This window comes from Equus przewalskii, chromosome 4, assembly GCF_037783145.1.
Source record: "Equus przewalskii isolate Varuska chromosome 4, EquPr2, whole genome shotgun sequence".
Taxonomy (NCBI): domain Eukaryota; kingdom Metazoa; phylum Chordata; class Mammalia; order Perissodactyla; family Equidae; genus Equus; species Equus przewalskii.
The window spans coordinates 14,960,134-14,980,590 of NC_091834.1; the positions used below are offsets into that span (position 1 = coordinate 14,960,134).

The 20,457-nt window shown below is 52.8% G+C and overlaps 2 protein-coding genes across 2 annotated transcripts in view; one reads left to right on the top strand and one right to left on the bottom strand.

The window, feature by feature from the left end:
* Positions 1–1,596, bottom strand: part of GCK (glucokinase) — a 50,537-nt gene extending 48,941 nt beyond the window's left edge. Inside the window, exon 1 of the mRNA XM_070615508.1 lies at positions 1,182–1,596. Within this exon, the coding sequence (XP_070471609.1) occupies positions 1,182–1,226 (45 nt within the window). The 5' untranslated portion in view covers positions 1,227–1,596. The remainder of the gene's footprint in view (positions 1–1,181) is intronic.
* A 6,640-nt stretch (positions 1,597–8,236) lies between these two features.
* Positions 8,237–19,660, top strand: YKT6 (YKT6 v-SNARE homolog). The gene is made up of 7 exons (XM_008526253.2): positions 8,237–8,563; positions 11,047–11,129; positions 12,916–13,016; positions 14,276–14,380; positions 14,689–14,754; positions 16,821–16,922; positions 17,808–19,660. The coding sequence occupies exons 1-7, from the start codon at positions 8,460–8,462 to the stop codon at positions 17,841–17,843; spliced, it is 597 nt and encodes a 198-aa protein (XP_008524475.1). The 5' UTR covers positions 8,237–8,459; the 3' UTR covers positions 17,844–19,660.
* The last annotated feature ends 797 nt before the right edge of the window (positions 19,661–20,457 follow it).

Below are 20,457 nucleotides of genomic sequence, written 5' to 3' on the forward strand. Positions count from 1 at the left end.
AGAAGCAGTTATCTCGCTCTGCTTTTGGCCCTGACAGGGATGTCGGTGGCCCCCTGGAGCTCTGCAGCCAGCCTAGCTCCTGAATGTGACCAGCACCCCTCACCTATGGAACAGAAACGGTTTACCACGTGGGGCACTGTATCTCCGGGGACAAATGGGAAGGGGTGTGGGCAGCCCTGAGTCTGAGAACGGATGCTCAGCACACAGCAGGGGCTCCCTGCACAGCTCTCCACAGCACGCACTGGCCCACCTCCCCCTGTCACCAAAGCCATCTCTCTGCCTCTGCCAGACACCACCTCCTTTCTCCCCAGGGCGCCTCCTGCAGCCCTTTTGGGCAGAATTTCTCATCCAAACTCTTGCCATAGCACCAATGACAGCAGGTACGGGACTCGGTTAGGGCCTTGGCCCGTCGGCTGCCAGTGGCTGTGGCACCGTGGTTATTTTCTCCTAACTTCATCAGCTCTGCCAGGAGCAAACCAGCCCAGTGTTTATGCTGACCCGTCATTTCACAGAAGACATGAGAGGATGAACCGTGCCCAAGGAACTGGACCCCGGCCCTCTCCGTGTCTTCCCCACTCCACTGCGGCCCCTGGCCTAGGGGCGCAGGCAGGTTCTCACTCTGCCCTGTCACCAGCTCTGTCTCCGTGCTCACTGCTTGGGCACATGGCTGGCTCAGAGATCGTCTGGATTTCTCTTTGTTTTGGAAAAAGCAACTGCTCTCTGCTCCTCACCAGGAGCAATGGCCCTCGGGCTCCTTATGAAGAGATTCCTACGAGGCAGTGCGGGCATCTGAGACCTGTCAGGATGTCTGTTGAGCAGTCCCACGGCCAGTCAGTTGGTTCTGCCACTAAGACCCCAGCCCCAGACCTCCCAGCGGGGGCTCTAAACTCCCCAGACTCTCTATCCAACGAGGTCACTTCCCAGACCTCCTGGCAGCCTCACTTCCAGGTCTCAGGGCCAGAGCCCAAAGCAGTGGGGAAACGACGTGGGCTGCCAGGAGGAAGGGATCTTTCTGCCCATCAGAGTCAGTGCCCCACAGTTCACTCCCCAGCAGAACTGCCTTCAAGGGCCTGTGTATAAAATCAGATTCTGAGGAGTGAACTCCTTCTATGCTAAACGAACCACTGACTGTGGGGACATCCGGCAAACGCTGTCAGAAAACTGAAGGTGGCACGAGCTACCTTTTCCTTCTTGGCGTTCTCCATCCTGGCTCTGTCATCCAGCATTTGGACAGCAGCCAGCCCACGGGAGCTGGGCCCCCTCAGCCGTCCCCGACAGGTCTCCGAAGCAGAACTATCCCAAGGCTTCTGCCAACCAAGGGTCAGGTCGGGCCTGGGTGTCTGGGAGACTCCGGCCCACCTCCCGGCTGGCCTGGCTTAAGGTTCAGTCAGAGTCTCCTCCTTTCCATTGTCCACTGGCGAGCCTTCTCTTTGGGCCACAGCTGGGACCCTTCTCCATGGAGGCCTCGTCAGGCCAGGTGTGGTAGGGGCAGGGCCATCGCTGGGCTCTGGGGCTGGTCAGCCCTAGTCAGTTGTCTCTCCAGGCTGTGCTGAGCTGTGACAGCATGGTGTCCTCCAGACAGACTCAGCAGAAAAGGTCCTCTCCCGTCCTGTGGCTGGGGGACAGCTTTTGAGTCATTAGGCCTCAGGTGACTGTGTTCCTCTCACACCCCAACCTGCTTCCGCGGCGCCCAACACTTCCTGCTCCGACCAGGTGTGAGTGGGGACTTTTCTTGCCAGGGCCTCTGTGCTCCTGCAAGGTCCCATGCTGCCATGGCAACCAGGAGCAGTCCTCTGCGCTCACGCCCTCCACCCTCAGCGTGACTGACCATCCTGTCATTAGAGCTGCCATGCAGAAAACTGGGGCTGATGGCAAAAGGCCTCCATCCCCATCTCCATAGCGACAGCCCAATCGTCTTGTCACTGCAGACTTTGCCACCTGTCCAGTTCCCAGGGCAGGGTCACAAGGTCTTCCAAACTCACATTCTAAGGAGCAGAGGCTCCCGTGAGTCTGGGAACCAGAGGAGAGGGAGCAGACAGCTTGGCCACTGGCAATGCCGCACGTGCCCGGACCACCCTCAAGCTTTGTCACTGCCTTCTCTGCCTACTGTCTTGAAACCTGAGCTGAATAGCGGGCCCAGCCAGAGCAGAGGCCCGCAGACCTGGGTCCTCACCTCAGGAAGCAGGCACACCCACTCACACCCGCAAGTGTGAAGACCCTGGGAACGGAGCAGCAGGCCAGGGTGCTGGAGCTGACTCTGCTCAGGGGAGCCACTTAACCATCTGGAGCAAAATGTGGGAGCCCAAAAAGGATCTTGACGGTGTTTCTGGCCCAAGACTGTGAGGTCTGGTGTGTATTTTATACTCACAGTGCTTCTCAATTAGGACCAGCCACACTGCAAGTACACAATGTGGCTGGTGGCTGCGTATTGGAAAGTTTTAAGATGTGAAGCTTTCTGCCCGTGCCTCTTGGGGTGTAGCTGCTGTCGAGAATGGGCTCCCCACCAGGGGAGATGCCATGACTTGTGACTCAGGCTGCAGGCTCTGGCCCCTTTTGTTTAGTGTCGTCCTTTCTGGCGCACGGGACGAGGACAGGAAGGGGCACCTTTTGGTGCTCTTTCTTTTGCTGTTTGTGTCAGTAGCAAATTGTCTGAATGTAAAAGTGGCCTTTGGTACCCTGCTAGCCTTGGCCTCGGCTCTGCCTGTGTGCTGGACACCTCTCTGTCCATTCCTCCGCTGATTCCACACTCTTTGTTTGTGTAACTTTAGTTTTTTGATATCTGATGAGGCAAGCATCTCTTCTTTTTTTCTACAAAATGTTCTTTACCAAGAGCCTTTTATCTTTCATATAAACCTTAGAATCTACTCATCCCATTCCACAAAATAATGGTGTGGATAATTTTGTTGGAAATGCATTGAATTTGGGGAGTCATTTCAGGGAACCGACATCTCTATAACGTCAAGTTTTCTGATTCAGAAATATGGTGCATGTGGGTCCACCCTTACGTCCTTCAGGCGAAATTGTCATTATAACCAATATTGATTAAAACATTTACAGTTCACAAAGTACTTACTTTTGCCTTCATTCTGTCATTTGATCAGACAATCTGGGGCAGCGGGCAGGGTGGTATCATCATCGCCACCTTCTGATGAGGCCGTTGGGGCCGGGGAGGTGGAAAGATGGGCTGAGGTGGCCTGCGATGCTCACAGGTTTCTTTGCCACAGCCTCGTGCTAAGGACAGGGGCTGAGGCAGTCTCGCACGTGGAAGTTGCAGGTTCCACCCCATAGCCTTGCCCTCTGTGGCCACAGTTGACTGGAATGTCACCTGATCCGAGGGCAGCCACACCACACACTGGCCAGGGCCTTGCGGGTGGCCTCACAGGAGATATTTACTCGACAGGGACTACTTGAAACCGTGGGTGGGTTTGTAGGGGACCTCAAGTGGCAGAATGCACTCCAGCTCTCCCAAAGGCAAGTCCTGCCTCTTCCTCCAGGGTAAGGCAGGCTGCAGTACATTCCTGGCTGAAGAGTCTGGGGAGCACGGGCCGGGGGCTCTCCAGGACTCCTCTTGCTGTGTTTCCCGCCATTTGGGAACACTTGTGCTTCAGCTCCTCATCCTGCTGGGCCCCCTCATGGCTGATGGATTGTGCCCCTCCCCAGGGTCCACCTGCCCGCCCTGGGTGCATCTCCTACTCCTGCCCTCTGTCTTTGTGTCATCCTAGTGGAAGATTTGCCAGGGAGTTCATATGAACATATGTATTCAATATTTTTTGTTAACCAGAATTTTGTGTTGACACTGTTTGGGGTTCACTGACCATCTTAATCTGGAAACCCCATTGCTTCCCTCAAGGGTCAAACACAGTCTTAGGCACTGTTCTGATTGGACCGCTTACTGCACAGTCAGCAGATGGCCTGCACTGATGGGCTGAGGCCTGAGTCATGTGCCTTTCTTTAACCAATTGCTTGTGTTGATTGGCTCAGAATTCTGGATGCCCAGGTGAGAACAGGGGGGCCCTGGAGGGGGGTATGTGGCAGGAATCAGAGGGGGCTCAGCAGGGTGCATTCAGGGGGTGCTCAGAGAAGAAACTCAGAGGGGGCCGGGGGGTGGGGCTCAGTGAGGAGCTTGTGGGCTAGTGGGGAGGGGGTCTCAGGTGGTGCCTGGTGTGGTGGACTGGCGAGCTCAGGGAGGGGGAATGCTTGGGGTGGGGCTCAGCATCCTCTCGAACACCCGAGAGCATTCAGATTCTTTAGGATGACTTTTCCTTTGTGATGACTCCCATCCAGCTTTCTGTTTTTGGGGTCCTGGGGACTGGGCCGCCATGGGACCCAAACTCCTCTTTGGTGATGGCCAGCCCCAACCCTCTCGCAGAGCCTGTGCCTGCCCTCCTGCCCCACTTTCTCTTCTGCAGACTTTCTCCTACTTCCTGTGCGGGGCAGCCCCACAGTTGTCAAGGTGACATCCCCATGTCATGCCCCTTGCCTAAATGACCCTGTGTCCAGCATGGGCTACACTGCCTCCCAGCCCCGGAGCTGGAGAGGGGTGGTCTCCTAGTACAAATACTGCTTCTGAGAAGCCCCCGCACAGGAGGTAGTTCTGAGGGCGCCTGTCTCACCATTTCCGAGAGCTCCCAGCTGGCTCGCCTGCCCACGCCTGTCTTCCTTGGATGTGATTCCCGTCCTTCCCACTGCTTCCGGGTGAACCTTCTCATAGTCTACTCCTGTCCTCTCCTGCTCTGACATCTCCTATTCCCTCACGTCTGTGTCTATCTTCCTTGTGGCCTGGAGAAGCCGATGGGAGCCAAGGATGCCTGGGTGAGGTAGTGAGCAGCATTTCTGGAGGCTGGTCTGCTGACTGATGGCATCAAGTGTCTGCTCCTCAGGCTCGCTGAACTGCTGACGAGGGACAGGAGAGGAAAAATTCTCCTCTGCCCTCTTTGGGTCTCTAGCTGGGCCTATGAATTAAACTGACATTAAAAGAAGAAAAGGATGCAAGTTTGATTAAAATTTTTACATGTACATAGAAGCCTTCACAAGAGAATGAAGACCCCAAGAAGTGACCAGAGCAGAAAGCTTTTAGACAAAGAAACAAATTTGTGAAGAATTGACAAGACAAAGGGGTTTGGGTTAGGGAGAGTAAATTGCTAAGAAGGGACTAGAAGATGAGGGTTGGTTTAACGAGGTTTATTTGTACCCATTCTTCTTGGCCTCCATTCATCTCTGGTGATGAGAAGTTTTCCTTCCTCCTGGTAGAGAGAGGGTACCCTTCACATGGGAGTTTAATCTCCTGCTTTCAGGAATAAAATGGAGGATCAGAGTTCCCTCTTGCACCTACTGTTTCTCAATTGCTTTAACTCAAAATAATCAATACATCAAAGAGACGTATTTAGGGGTGACATGCTTTGAACGCCTTTGGAGACCTGACCACATCACTGGCCCCTTTCCTGTGTCATCTGTGGAGACTCATGTTGCATTTACAGTGAAAACAGCCCTGCTGCCCTGGCCTTAGCTGACTGGACAAGGGGGCGTGAGGGGGAGGCTCCTGCGTGGCAAGGATGCCTCTGGGCTGGGCCTCCTCGGATATGCCCCTTGGCCAGCTTTTACTCAGCTTCCTGTGGGGTTCCGCTGTCCAGCCAAACCGACACCTCATGTGAGCTGAACATGGCCTCGAGGGTGGGTAGGCGCATGCGCAGGAGGGGTGAGCTTACAGGGCCTAGGCCTTTTCTCACGGGCCACGTTGCTCCAGTTCCATCAGCAGAAGAGCTTTTCTTCTTGGGCCCAACACACAAAGGGAAGCCTGGACTCCCAGAGCTGCACCCCCCACACTCCTGTGGATGCTGCCTGCGTAACATCGGTGCCTCTTCCCTGCAGCCTTTTCTATCCCCAAAATTTCGGACTGACAGAATAGTTCCAAGAACAGTACAAAGAACTCCTGGATACACTTCATCCTGACTCCTTAAATCTAGTTGCCATATTTGCTTTATCCTTCATCTATCTATAGATGTAGAGATAGAGAGATAAAGAGAAGTCTGAGCATTTAAGAGTAAGTTGCAGACGTGATGTCCCTTTACCCCTAAATACTTGTGTGTATTTCCTAAAAACAAAGAATTCTCTTCCATAACCACAAGGCAATGATCAAAATCCGGAAATTAAAACAGATACAATACGGTTCTCTAATCTGTAGACCTTATTCAGATTTCAGCCTACAGTCTGCAGAACGCCTTTAACCCACTACGATCTCCCTTCCTTTTTGTCACGAATGATAGCAATATACATAATCATCATTGTTGTTACTTATTAAACATCTCCTGTGACTAGAACTTGGAATAAAATGCCTTATCATTCCCAGCAATATGCCTATGGAAAGGGTCTTTTCTAGTTTTACAGAAGAGAGAGACTCAGAGAAGTTAACAGTTTGTTCGCTTTTGTGGTTTTGTGGTTTGTGGCAGTGCTGGGACTGAATCCAAGTTGGGTGGCAGCTGGGGTGATGGAGTGGAAGGTGGGTCTTGCTTTTCAGTAAGACGGATGGATGAGCTTGGGGAATTCGCAACCACATAGACCGAGCGTGGCTTCCTGGGGCAATGGAGACTGAGCAAGGCCAGAGAGGGGGAGAGCTGCCAGGAGTGGAGCTGGGCTGTGAGCGAGTTTGTTACGCGTTTTAGTGTGGACATGTGTACCTTATTAGTGATTTCCTTAACCTGAATCTCAGTTTCTATGTCCGTAAGGCGGTAATAATGTCTTCCTGTTTTTGTGAGGATTAAATGACGTAACACATGGAAAGTGCTTGGTGCAAGGGAAACTTCAGGACAACTACTATTATGTGTCAAGTGAATACATTTAAGTCTGTTCCAACTAGCACTGTCCTCCCCGTCCTTTTGTTACAACTTTCCAGTGACAAAGGAAAAGGACTCCTGGGATTTTCTTCAGAAACCGCTCTCGCCTGCCCCCTATAGGGCAACTGTGTCAGTGCAACCGAGACTGAGCTGCACTGACCGCTCCCAGGCATCTTGTGACACTGCCTGGCACACTAGTGTGCCCACATAGCTGGCCTGACATTGGCCAATGACTGTTCTTGAGGTTTAGTTCCAAAAAGGAGTGGATGTGGAAAAGCCCTTTCCACCGTCTGTGCTCAGATATACCCAGGGAAGAGAGTTGGTGAGGAAGGCGCTGAGTGAAAGGGCGGGTGGTGGGAACTTCCTTCAGCCATAGTAATACTTAGAGCGATGGTTCTCTAAACCGCTGCTCCCCAGGGCATATTGGCAATGACCAGAGATTTTTGGTTGGGTAGGGTGTTACTGACATCTAGTGGGTACAAGGCCTGAGATGCTGCCTACAATGCATGGTTAGCCCCCAGCAACAAAGAATTATCCCACCCAAAACATCAATAGTGCTGAGGTAGAGAAATTCTGATTTAGAGTAATATTTAGAGTGATCCTGTTGGTTTTTCAAATACACCATCCCTTTCCCATCATCTCAGATCTGTCTGCTTCTAGCGTGATAGTGTAACTTTACCGCCAACTTCCAAAGACAGAGGTCCTTATATGTGTGCGTCCTGCAAGATCCTGATTACGTGATGCCATTTAATAAACAAGAAACAAGCACGATGTGGTACCTGTAGAGAACCGTGCCTCATCCATCCCTATCCATTGATCAAGCATTATTTCAATCTCAAGCAAAATGAGGTTTTCCAAGTCACTGTGCATCAAGCTGCTCCCTCAGTGTGGAGCTGAAATTCTGCCCCTTCTGAGGTGAAGCGCCTCTGCTGCCACTCTGGGAGGTCAGCAGCTGGCCTCCTAAATCAGTGCTTAGACAGTTGGTTTCACAGGGTGGGCAGGCCCGAGCCTTCACCCCTGTCGGCTTGTGCTGAGGGGTCCTGTGTGACCAGGAATTCGCTCCCACAGGGCGGGAGGAAGGCCTGAGACATCGATCATCCGAAAATGAGAGGCATGCCTTCACATCCCAAAGGAACCTCTAGAAGAATAGGTCCCTGCCCTTCACTCAAAAGATCTGATTTACAAAACACTCGCCAAGAAGGCAGTTCGCCCATAAATCAAAGCCCCTCGTGTCGGGTTTTCAAAGCACTGGAGTGAGGGTGCTATTTGCGTCTCACTGCACGGAGCGAGGCCCCGGGAAAGAGCGGGACACCTCCACACGCCCCAGTAACCCTGGAGGATTCCCGACGGCCCAGAGGGGCGGGGCCGAGAGCACGCTCACGCTCAGCGCCCCGCCCCTCGCCTGCGTGTTTCCAGCCCCTCCTTTCTGCATCCGGGGCACGAAAACCCTCTGTTAAGCTCTCAGGAGGCGGCCCTGGCCGGAACCGGAAGTAGACCCCGAGCCGGGAGGAGGGAGCCGGGAGGAGGAAGCCGGCGTCCGACCCGTCAGCAGCCGGCGGCGGTCCGAGGGGCGGCGGCCGCGCTGCTCCTTGCGAGCCGGTCCGGCGGCCGGCCCGAAGGCGCGGCGCCATGAAGCTCTACAGCCTGAGCGTCCTCTACAAAGGCGAGCCGAAGGCGGTGCTGCTCAAAGCCGCGTACGACGTGTCCTCCTTCAGCTTCTTCCAGAGGTCCAGGTGAGTGGGCCCGGGCAGGCGGCGCCGTGGCGCCCGGGCGCGGAGGCCTCAGGGTCAGGATCCTGTCGGGTCGGGTCGGGTCGGTCGGGTCGGGGGAGGCCCGGGATCAGAGGAGAGTCCAGTTCGAGGGGGGCCCGGGATCACAGGAGGGTCGGGGTTGGGTCCGGGGAGGCCCGGGCTCGGCCTCCACCCTGGCGGTGGCCTCGTCCTCGGTGTGCGCGCGGTACCTCTGAGGAATTATTCTCCTTTCGCTCGAAAAAAGGTTTACACCATTCTAGAACATACTCCCGTACTCACCGTTTTTCAAATTTATGTGGTATAAAAATTATAAGAGGACTTGGAAAAAGTGCACATTTCGCAGGTTCACGCCCGTAAGTTCTAAACTAGTAGGTTAAGGCCCGGAAGTCTTTGTTTTAAACCAACGCCTCCCACCTAGTGATTCTGCCCCAGGCAGCTTAGGTGCAACACCTCGAGAGCCCTGTATGTATTATCTGGTCGGGCTTTCCAGCAATTCGGTGTGAGAGATGTGGATAGACTCTCCGTTTGATGGATGAAGTCACTGAGGCCCCCCAAAATTATGCTACAACTAGCCAGGACTCGAACCCAAATTGTGTGCTTTTTATGTTTGGGCTCTAGTGATACAAAAGAATTCTATCCTGAAGATTTAGAAGGAAGCATGGGATTTGCAGGGCTTACGTGCTTTTAAACATTTCTGGGGCACTATAATTTCAGGAAAGTGTGTGTTAGAAGTACCACAGATGCTTCCAGCCCATTCGTGGGGGTCTGGGGGCCAGGGTGGCTCAGGCACAAAGAAGGACCCTACAGAGTCAGTGTCTGGTCACCCAGTCTCCAGGTCTGGGGTGATCTGGATTCTGTTCATTGCTTCAATGCAGTGATTTTGTTCTTGATGAACAAAACAAAGTGGTTTGCTGGCAGGATCTAAAAGAATTCCTGTTGTTATTTTGTTGAAATTTTCTGCTTCTTTTGGGTCTTTTTTGATACTTAGCATTCTTTACCATCGCCTCTAGTTTCTGCTCTGTGTTGCTGCTTTCCTGTGATGGAACTTTTGGTGCCACCTTGGCTGACTCTGATTCTTTTCTTTTTCACTGCCCATGTATACCAAAGATCCCCAGAGATTTCACTGTCGGACTTGCACCTCCCTAGTTTGGGACACTCATGCCAGTTTCTGATGATTAACACGACTGCAATACTATAGGGAAATCTCTACTTGCCTCTCTTAAAACAATGTGTCTTCCAGCTGAGCTTATTGTTTTCCTCATAAGGCCTCCTCACTTCCAACCTTCCTGCCTCGTGATTATAAGACCCCGAGCTTGAAACCTTCGAATGGTTTCCCAGCTTTTCTGGCCCTTGTTTGCAGCCTCTCACATGAATCGATCTTTCCTTTGTCTAATTACAGTCCTACTCTAAGCTCTGTTTCTTTTTCGTTTTACTACATGGGTTTCCTTATTCGGAGTCTTTTTCTCTAAGGGATTATTCTGACCATAATCACACTATCAAGATAATGGTAGCTAGTAATACTGTGCACCGGGCATGTGCTAAGTGCTTTACACAAAGTAAGTCATTTAACCATCACAAGGAATCTTGGTTTAAAAGAGGAGGCCCAGTGCAGTAAGGAACTTGCCTGAGTCACACATCTCTTAAGTGGTGGAGCTAGGATCCTAGCCGGGGGCAGTCCACTCCAGAGTCGGGTCTTCACTCGTCTTCTCTGGCTCTCAGCGCAGTGTCAGAAGTTTACAGATCTGCAGGACCCCAGCTCTGGACTCCGAGTCAGGATCCTGCCCTGATGGCTCTGTGGCATTCCCAGTCGGAAGCTTCTTTGTCAGCCCCTGGCTGAACCGGTGTCACCTGTGACTATTCCTTCTGGCCAGGTCTCTCTGTTGAGCCCATGAATCTCTTCCTCCCTCTCAGTCTTTGTACAAGCCGTCCGCCATTTCCTTGTCTTGGCTGAGCTGTTGCCCTCCATTCCTTCCCGAGTGCCCTGGGCGCGTACCATGGAAGAGGCCCAGCATTCACTGCGAATTTGTGTCGCATTGCAGTGTTCAGCCTGTGGCTCAGCCATCACTGGCTGTTCATCTGCCCCTTGTGTTTTTCCAGTGTAGTTTTTATTTGCCCTGCATCTTGGACTTTGAGAACAGGAGCTGGCTTCTACTTTTCCATTGTGTCCCAAATCATAGTCTGACCAAAATGTTAAGTTGACTGTAGCTGTAGAAAACTCCCCAGAAGTCTGGAAGTGGGCCGTGGGTGAGCTAGGTAGCAAACAGATGTGGTTGGAATGGTCGTGGTGATTTGTAATTGTCTGTATTTGTGTTCATTTGCAAAGCGTTTCTTATTTGTTACTAAGGTTGGGAGGGAAAGGAATGAAGCCAGTAAGCAATTTCTCCTTAGTGTATAAGCTCAGAGGTCATTTTGCATTGTTTGGGGACAAGGTGACGGGAACAGGTAATGTGTGTTGTGTTTCTTAGTGTTCAGGAATTCATGACCTTCACAAGTCAACTGATTGTGGAGCGCTCAGCGAAAGGCAGCAGAGCTTCTGTCAAAGAACAAGGTAAGTGGACCTGCCAACTTGGGAGTTGTGTCCTGGCCCTGCTGCCACACCTCAGGCAGCTGGCAGCTTTCTCAACTCGGGCTGTCGCCTGTGATGGAAAGGGCTCCCAGGACTCCACTCCTGTGCTCCCTTGTTCTCTCCTCCCTCCGCCTCCTCCTCTTTATGCAAAATTCTGTGCCCCGTGCGCTCTAAGCTGCCTACTGAAGATGGCCCCCGCAGCTTGGACTCACTTAAGATTACGGTCTGACTCTCCTGGAGCGATGAGCAGCCTCTCTTCTGTCCCTCTCTTCCTCTCCAGAGCTGTAGACATCTCAGAAAAGGATTTCCAGCTGGCCCTGCTGAGGCAACACTGCATTCTGTGCTACTTTGATTTTTGACTAGGAATCTAAAAGCTCATTTTTTACTCTTGAGCATTATTTTTTCTTCATAATTCAGCTTTCCTGTCAGAATTTTTAGGCATTTATTTTATAGAGGCCGGTGTTACACAGACAGATCAGGGAAGGTGCATGTGAGCTTCTTCAGGCAGAAAGAAGGACCGTCACACGTGGCGCTGACATTGGGTCGCGCAGTGTGGGGGTACCGTGTCGATGGTGCAGGCAGGATCCAGTGTATGTGTTCTGGGTGGGATCCCTGTGTTGTTCACATCCGGAAGTCAGATTGGATTGTGAACATTTCAGTATTTTCAGTTCTCAGGTTGTGTCTGCCTTCCCAACTTTGTTACTTAAAAGACGTTTCCTCAGACACTGACCGCTTCTCAGGTTGTGTACAGTGTGTACTTTGACTCCATGTTTGAATCTTATTTGGGAACGTAGACAAAGTGGAGGGTGTCAGTGATGATCCCCCGTCCCTCTCCTCGTCCCTGCTCTCATTTATCTCTGCCCTTTTCTGATTTCAGGGGCTCACGGTCTCTCTCCGCTTTAATTTGTTTTTCCTTGTTTAGCGTTGGAATCTTCTGGGTGAGAGTCTTAAGGATAAGAAGGTTCTTATTCGTCAGCTGTAGTCCTTACATTCCGTTTACCTCAGGGATATGGTTAGCGACATCATTTCTGAATGCTTTCAGAGTGATGAAAACTAACCCCATGGATTGTGACTGTTTTGCAGAAGCCCTTGTACAGTGTGTACCTTTTGATAGTTTGATGGCTCCAGCATAGTAATACTGGAGACCTCAGCCAGCAGTGGCTAATTTTTTTCTAGATGGGCCTTCTCTCTCCTCCCCGCCGACCCCCATGGCACCCCACAGAACGCAGCAGGCCAGGCAGGTTTGCTGTAATAAGGAAGCCTGAGGCCCAGAGAAGTAATTTCCTCACTTGGGGCCACGCTTGCGGGTTTTTTAAGAAAGTGGAGGCTGCTTGGCTTGTCCAGGGTTCCCTCAGTCTGGGAATAGAGCAGAGCTTCAGAGGGCTGCCGAGACTGTCCCTGAGCCACAGTTAAGCCTCACCTGGAGCTCAAGGATATGACTTGGAAAGGCACCTGGGGCTTGTTTCCTGGGAGGTGTTCTGCACCACAGGCGGCTCCTCTAGACCCTGGCTTGCACACTGGGCCTCTGGGTGTGTACCCGTCCTGGAGCAGGTGTTGGGCATGTTGACGGCAAAGCTCCCATGGCCACTGTCCTCTGTGAGTTCCGTTGAGCTGTGCTGCAGAGCCCCTCCACAAACCTTGCTCAGGCTGGCTTCGTTGACCCAAAAGACAGGAGCCCAGCATTGGGATGCTTTGACTGAGCTGGGGAGTGAAAAAGTCTTAAAGTCCTCATGTCACTGTCCGTGTGTCTGACCTCTTATCTCCTTAGAATATCTGTGCCATGTTTACGTGCGAAACGACAGTCTTGCAGGAGTGGTCATTGCTGACAGTGAATATCCATCCCGGGTGGCTTTTACCTTGCTGGAGAAGGTGAGTTTGCAGTTTGTCTGGACCAGACTTGGGTGGATGAGTGTGGACTGGGGCCAGGGATGGTGACAGTGCCTGAGGTATCAGGGATGGAATAGTGTGTCCAAAATCAACTCGTTTTCAGCTCTTCTCCTTATCCTACCAAGAGACAGTCTGGCATTCCTCCCAGGTTCCCTCCCTGATGCTGATTTCTGCCCCTTGTCCCACCTGTGTCCAGGCTAGTGTCCCTGATGCCACCTTGACTCTCCCCGTCTGCCACAGAATCACAGCATCTCTCCTCCTGGGATAGGGCCCTCAGGTCAGCTCTGGCTGTGTTGCTGCCCCAGGGCTCCCCTCCAGCTGCCTCTCTTCCTGCCTCCACCCTCAATAGCCATGACTTTCGGTTCCTTCTCAGCCACACCAGACTCCATGTTCTGCCCTGTGACCCACCTCCCCTCCGCAAGGCCATCTCTGCAGACACTTCTGTGCTTCTGCTCACAGAGTCCGCTTCCTGACCCATCCGTTGGTTGTAGTAGCTCCCTCCCCTGATGGAGCTGGCACCACCACAGGGCTTAGCACCTCTACCTCCATGTTCTTCAGGTTCTTTGAGAGGTGCTAATTACAAATTCCTGGAAGACATTGGCTTCATCTTGTCCCCCAAAACACTAACATACTTATAAGCACATGAAATCTGTTGGTTGCTTAAATTTGAAGGACCTAATTCTTCCCTACCTTTTTTTTTTTTTTTTTTTGGTAAGGAAGATTGTCACTGAGCTGTGCCAGTGTGTCACAACATCTATGCCAGTATTCCTCTATTTTGTGTGTGGTACACTGCCACACCATGGCTTGATGAGCTGTGTATAGGTCTGTGCCTAGGATCCAAACCAATGAACCCCAGGCCACTGAAGCAGAGCACATGAATTTAACCACTGACCACCAGGCAAGGGCCTAATTCCCTTTCTGAAGAATTGTTTTGGAAAATTAGAGGGCCAGTACTCTTTTTCCTGGAAATTCATAACCTGATAAAGGTGGAAATCTAGTTTATAATCCTAATACTTTTATCATTAGCCAGATGAGGTTCATCTCAGGCTGGGCATACTTCATGTTTAAATCCCAGAATATTTAGGAAGGAGGAACTTGAGCCTAGATTTTCCCCTTGCCATTAGCCTCCGTCCTCTTCCCTCCTCCCTGGGCCCCTCTTTTGGGTAAGGCCTTGGGTCACACCCTGTTGCAGTGGGCGCCAGTGAGGGCGATGGCAGGTATTGAGCTCCCTTGTCTTGCAGGTTCTGGACGAATTCTCCAAGCAGGTCGACAAGGTAGAGTGGCCAGTTGGATCCCCTGCTACTATCCACTATGCAGCCCTGGATGGTCACCTCAGTAGATACCAGGTAGGGAGCCTTGTGTACAGACCACGTGGCCCAGAACCGTGTGAAATGGAAAAGCCAGTAGTTGTGGTAGTTGTGGTTCTGGGTGACTTCCTGACAGCCTTGAGGTCAACATGCGTTTGGAAAATACAGGGACCCACATTAAGGCCAGGAACCTGAGCTCCTAGGCAGGCTTTCGTTTCTCTGGTGCATGTTTGAACAGCCCATAGTTTTTAACTTGGAAAGGTGTGTTTGGCTCACTCAGGTTTGAGCTTTGTTTCTAGGTGGTCACTCTAGTCTTGACATTGTTCTTATTTTTGGCTTTTTCCTAGAACCCCCGAGAAGCTGACCCCATGAGTAAAGTACAGGCTGAACTGGATGAGACCAAGATCATTCTGGTAAGCAAGAAGGTGGGAGGGCAAGGCCGCAAGCTGAGGGCAGAAAGATTGGCCAGCGATCACGCACGCAGTCCATACTTGTTTTAATCATAGCTGAAACACTTTGCTGAAAGTGGTAGTTGCCCACCCCTCCCCATGCATCAGAGGCTTCAAAGCCAGACTCACTGAGACAGCTCCCTGTCTGTCTCTGCACCGCATCTTGGGTAATGGCCCCCATTCTACTAGGGGCTCAGCTGGGAACCAGCGTGGCCCTTGTTCCCCACTCCACTCCCTGTCTGGGCAGTTCCTCGGTTCAGACGGTCTGAGCTCTGGTACTGCCTCCTCACCACCAGCGCCTGCCTTAGCTTGTCTCAGAGCCCAGTAGGTGCCTCACTTGCAGGGTCTGGGTCACAGCGGGCGGACTGAAACGCAGGCCCCTTCTGGAAGAGCGAGACCCGTGCATTTTTGTCTGAGATCTCCTGGTTTGTAACTGCTACTTCAACTTTTTTTTTTAACTAAGCTACCTTTGGCACCCGAGCAGCATCTGTTTTCACCTCAGGTTTGGCCTCTGCCTAACTTCTGCCCACTCCAGTCTGTCCACCAGACAGTAGCCATTGATCCGTTACTCTTCTGCTTCAGGTCTTTCAGCAGCTCTCACATGAGGTTCAAGATCAAGAGCAGACTCCCTGACAGTCTCAGGACTGGGCCCTGTCCCTGCCCAGACCTGCCCAGCTCCCACGCTAGCATCCCCCGCTCAGGCCTCCCACGTACTTGGAGGCTACACCAGGCCCTTTCTGAATGTCACTGTATTGTCACTACTTGTTTGTCTGTCTTCCTGACACGTTTATATGAGCTCCCAGGACTGGGAGCTTGTCTTATCTCTACATCCCTGCTCACAGTACAACAGCTAGCTTATACCACTGCCCAGCGATTAATGGGCCCTATGTGAGAGCATATAAAGCCCAGAAAAGATGCCCAGAAAAAAACCCTGCCCCAAATATGAAACTCTTGTCAACACTGGCTCAGTTTTCACGCACATTGGTGTCTCCTGGAGTTGAACTCTGGTCTGGGGCGGGACCCAGGAGGCTGTGTCTATAAAGAGCATCCCAGGGGCTCCAGACATAGGTCTTCTGGCCCATGCTTTGAGTACTGTGGTGTTGGGGCTTTGGGATGACAGTCAGCTGTCGAAGTCTCAGGTGTCTCTCTGTCTCTCACGTTTCCCCACGCTTTCTAACCAAGCCCCATCTCTTCCTCTGCTGTGTCAGCATCTGAGGCTGTGAGCACACAGTGGGGGGACCCCCATGCGCTATCCTAGCTTCTCTTTCCACTGCAGAGAGCAGACGGGTCACGTCCCCCAGCCCTGTTCTGGCTGCATCTGGATTACTGGTCACACTACTTCTCATCCCATCTTAATCCAGTTAACTTTTATGGTGGAAATCTGAGTTGCTCTGCTGTGTGTGGAGATAAAGGAGACTCTTGTTCATTGCTCATTCTGTGCCATCTCAGGCGCACATTTAGGTTCATGCTCCTTGCTCTGAAGAAGCCTCTGGGGGCCCTGCAGCTTCTGCAGCAGTGGCCGTCTAGGGTGGAAGCCAGCCAGCCACTTCCTGATGACCTTGGCAGTGGGGCCGCGGGGTCTTCTGAGGGCTTCCATCCCGTCTCACCCCTTCACAAGGGTCTGCGTGCATGCTCCTCCTCTCTAAGCACATAGATGCTCCTGCAGGTTTGGTAGTGACGGCGTTTCAGCTCAGTGCCCCGTTTCAGCTCTAGGGATGGGGAGAGGTTCTGGCCGATGGGAATATATGTGTACAAACGCAGATAGAAGTATTCTCTTCTAGAACGTGGTTATCTACGCCTGTGCAGTGGAGAAGTCTTTGGGAAGTGCTCTGTCCCAGTTAGAACCTTCTAGATTCCACAGGAAGGTCACTAGGTCCTGTTGCATCCACAAGTCTGGGACACTGTGTCTTGATGCTCACGTATGGGGGAGGAGCCCAAAGGAAGTGCTGTCTGTGATTGAACTTCGCAAGGGGCTCATGTCAGCTCACTTTGTGAACAAAGCGTTCTTTTTCCTTTTACCTTTTCCCCAGCACAACACCATGGAGTCTTTGTTAGAGCGAGGCGAGAAGCTAGATGACCTGGTGTCCAAATCGGAAGTGCTGGGAACACAGTCTAAAGCCTTCTATAAAACGGTGAGTACCGGCCGGCTGCTCCGGGCACCCCTCCAGAGAGCTGTAGAGCCTGCTCGTCCCCTGTGCCCTCTCCACTGAACAGTCTGCGAACCGTCGGTGACAAGCGGTGAGAGCAGAAGAGGGGGCTCGGGCCCTGCTGGAGGGAAAGCAAGCAGAGGCTTTGTGCCCCCTGCTGCTAGGCTCCCCCCAGGGGACAGAAGCTTGGTTCAGGTTCTGGTCCCTGGGACTTCACCTCATTCCTGCCGTCTGCTCAGAAAGATTCCTAGAGAGGTTCTTGTGCCTCTGGTTCATTTCCCTGTGACAGAAGCATTGTGCCTTTTGGACAGTGGTGGGCTGAGTTTACTTGGTCTGTCCACACGTTTGCTTTCCTGTGGGCCTTGGAGGGAGATGGCCAGTGGGGTTAGGGGTATCTGAACAGGTAGTGAGAGAGAAGGTAATGGGCCCCACGAGCCAAGTGGGAACCTCTCTGTTCTCTAAAGACATACTCAATAAGAAACACCCACCCTGGGGTCAGCATCATGGGGAGACAAGGGCAGAGCAAAGTCAGGCACTCAGCCAGTCCGCCTTACACTGCATTCTCTTTGTACCTGGCTTAACAGCGGCGATTTTACTCGCTCTTGACAGTGTTAATGGGGTATGGACAAAATGATCTTGGGGGTGTGAACTGATTCAAGACAGCTTCCCTCGAGGCGTTGAGGACAAGTGAGTTGTTTCTCTGTCTCTCCTTCATGGTTCCAGTTCTTCTGTCCAACTCAGTGGTCTGGTTCCTGAAGACCCTAGTAAAGCCACCCCCGTTCCCGTGGAGCGCCCTCTGCTGTGCGTGCTGAGGTTGGGGCTGCTGGCCTTCTCAGCCTCTCTCTTCAGCTTCTCTTTGTTTCTTTCAAGGCCCGGAAACAAAACTCGTGCTGTGCAATCATGTGAGGGCAACCATCGGAGGCCCCTGCCCTGGAACGTCACCGTCATTCACATCAGAACTGCAGCCCCTGGAGACAGAGCTGCCATGGAAAGATCCTCAGTGGGGACAGACTCTCATTTTTCACTTTGGAGCTCCTGGGAGGAGCCGAGGGGTGGTGGAAGGGACCTGGGGGTGGGGAACGTTCAAATTCACATGTCTGGTAATTTTTGAAAAGATAATTTGAGGCCCCCAAAGGTGTATTTTTGGGCCAAATGAAATCATAAACTCTCAGTGACTCCTGTAGATGCTGAAGGGCTCGTCTCGAACACCCTGGGAAGGCCCTGGGCCCCTGACTTTGTGCGAGGACCCCGGGGAGGTCAGAGCCAGCTCTCTGTTGATCCCTCAGTATGCCTTTGGGTTTTATTTGTACATTAACTGTATTAACACTCCAGTAAGTGGGTGTGCACCCTGATAACACACCTGGGACAGCACAGAGCTTGGGCGTGGCTCTCGGGAAAGAGCTGGGGGCTGAGCAGGGCATGGGCCAGTGCTTCAGGGCCAAGGACTTGACCGAGGAGGAGACAGTCATCGGGCTTCACAAATTCTGAGCTGTCGTTTGCATTTCTGCTGAGATTGGCTTCTTCTTGAGGGCAGAGCTCATCTGGCAAGTTCCACAAAGATGTCTGGTGGGTGTTTGAAGGGGGAGGCGGGGAGGCACCTGCCCTGACTTGGAGTTCGGCTTTCAACATCTGGATCACAGCAGTGTGTGCTGCAGTCTCACGATCAGTTTTCATTTGTCTCTGGTGACAAGACTGTCTTGGCAACCACTTGGGGCCTGCGTGTCTTAGCAAGTGGCCACCGTTACTGGGCACCAAGAGAAGGTGCCAGCTGGCCCGAGGACTCCCAACACCATGCTTGTGGTCTGAACCAGCAGCCCCCCAGCCCAACTCCAGTAGGAGCACTGCTGAGCCCCCCAAGCAGCACGAGGCCTATGGCTCTGAGGCCCAGCCCTGGAAACAGGCACGCAGAGCAACCCAGGTGTTGGCCCAGGAGGTTCCGGGCCCCTCTCTGTCTGCCCGGTCCCTCAGGTCTTCCTGCCATGTTCCACAGTGCCTCCTCGTGCCCTGCTGTGCATTCTGAGGACACAAGCTCAAGATGTGCCCTTGGGACCCTGTCCCCACAGAAGCTCCTGCTAGGCTGGCGTCAACTAGTGCAGTCTTGTCCTTGGGGAGCCTTCCTTGAGCATGCTGGTTCTTGCCCTACCCAGGAGGTCCCACTGCCCCAACAGAAGTGCCAGCAGCCCTGAATTCCCTTGCTGGAGCCTGAAGGTGAGATCTGTGTGGCTTCTCAGGATCCCACATCTAACAGGTTTACCTGCCCACTGCCCTTGTGTTCTGGGCACTGCTGGTCAGGATTTGGCCACCCCTAAAGTAGCCTGCCATGTGATTCTTCTACTGCCGTAGAAGCCCCTGGGAGGCACAGAGCTGGCCTGCCCATGGGTGCCTGAGATGGCTGTGGCCTCCCCAACCTCCCCTTGGGAGTGATTGGGCTGCCTCCGACCATCTGACTCTCTTGCCTTGGAGGACGCAAGGGAAGGGGTGGATGTGTGGACTGCGGGGAGGAGGAAGCAGGACCTCAGCACAGTGCGTGTCTGGCTGCCCTTCCAGCTGGGCGGCGAGGGTGGGCCTGGCTCACGCCGTCTGCCTGGCATTTTCCCTCTCCTGTTGTATTCAGATGTTAAATCATTTGGCAAAGAGTGTATTTTAATAACTGCTGCCTAACTTTTCTCTGTGTTCTGTTTGAGAGGTTTCTGTCTGGATAAAGTTGTTTGAAATTCCAGAAATGGTTCTGTGCTTTGTTTCAGCCTCAGGGCCCATTTCATCGGGATCCCTGCCCCTCCCTGCTGTGTACCTGCAGTGCAGGCTCCACGGCACCCTGGGGCAATTCTTGTCCAGGGGAGGCAGCATCTACCTTTTCCCTGTAGGTCCAAACTGGAACCTTCTTTCTTTCAGACCTTTCTAGCAGGATCCAGATGAGGGAGCCCCTGAGTAGAGAGAAGCCCTGCCTGTCCCTGAGTCCTGGGCCCTGGTTCTCACTACAGCCGGGAAACCTGCCTGGGAAGCTGCCTTGCAGCCACAGAGCTGGGCCACACAGATGGAAGCTCCTCAGGAGCCGGGGCCAGGCTCTGCAGGTGTGTGGGAGCATCCTGTGGTCCTCTGGATCCTTGCAGACCGGGGAGGCTCAAGTCTGGTCCTAGTTTAGGAATGACCTCGGTGGCTGGTCAGTAGAAGCTCTGTGAAGACCTCACAGCCTGTTTCATTGCTGGCCCCAGGCCTTGCTTTGAGCTTCCTTGTGACCAGTGAAATCAGAAGCAGCCTTGGGATTTCTGGCTGGACCAAGTGCACCAGGTCACAGGTACCTGAGGCCCAGGGATGTTTGTCAGAGCAGTTGCTATTTCAAAGTGACGAATGAATTAAAAGTCACTGACCTCCCTCTGTCTGTAGCCCTGCATGCTGTCCCACCCCACATGCACCAGGATGGTAATGGCAACATCTCACTGCTGGGCTCAGGATCTGCAGTGGCATGGGGTGGGGTAGCTGTGTCTGCCCAGAGGGAGGCCTGGCCTGGAATGGCTCCTCA

What these genes read in the sequence shown, in the direction of transcription:
- YKT6 (XM_008526253.2), top strand. Translation starts at nt 8,460, where the DNA reads ATGAAGCTCTACAGCCTGAGCGTCCTCTACAAAGGCGAGCCGAAGGCG. An exon ending in GTCACCTCAGTAGATACCAG is followed by an intron (nt 14,381 to 14,688) that starts GTAGGGAGCCTT and finishes GCTTTTTCCTAG; the next exon opens with AACCCCCGAGAAGCTGACCC. An exon ending in ATGAGACCAAGATCATTCTG is followed by an intron (nt 14,755 to 16,820) that starts GTAAGCAAGAAG and finishes CCTTTTCCCCAG; the next exon opens with CACAACACCATGGAGTCTTT.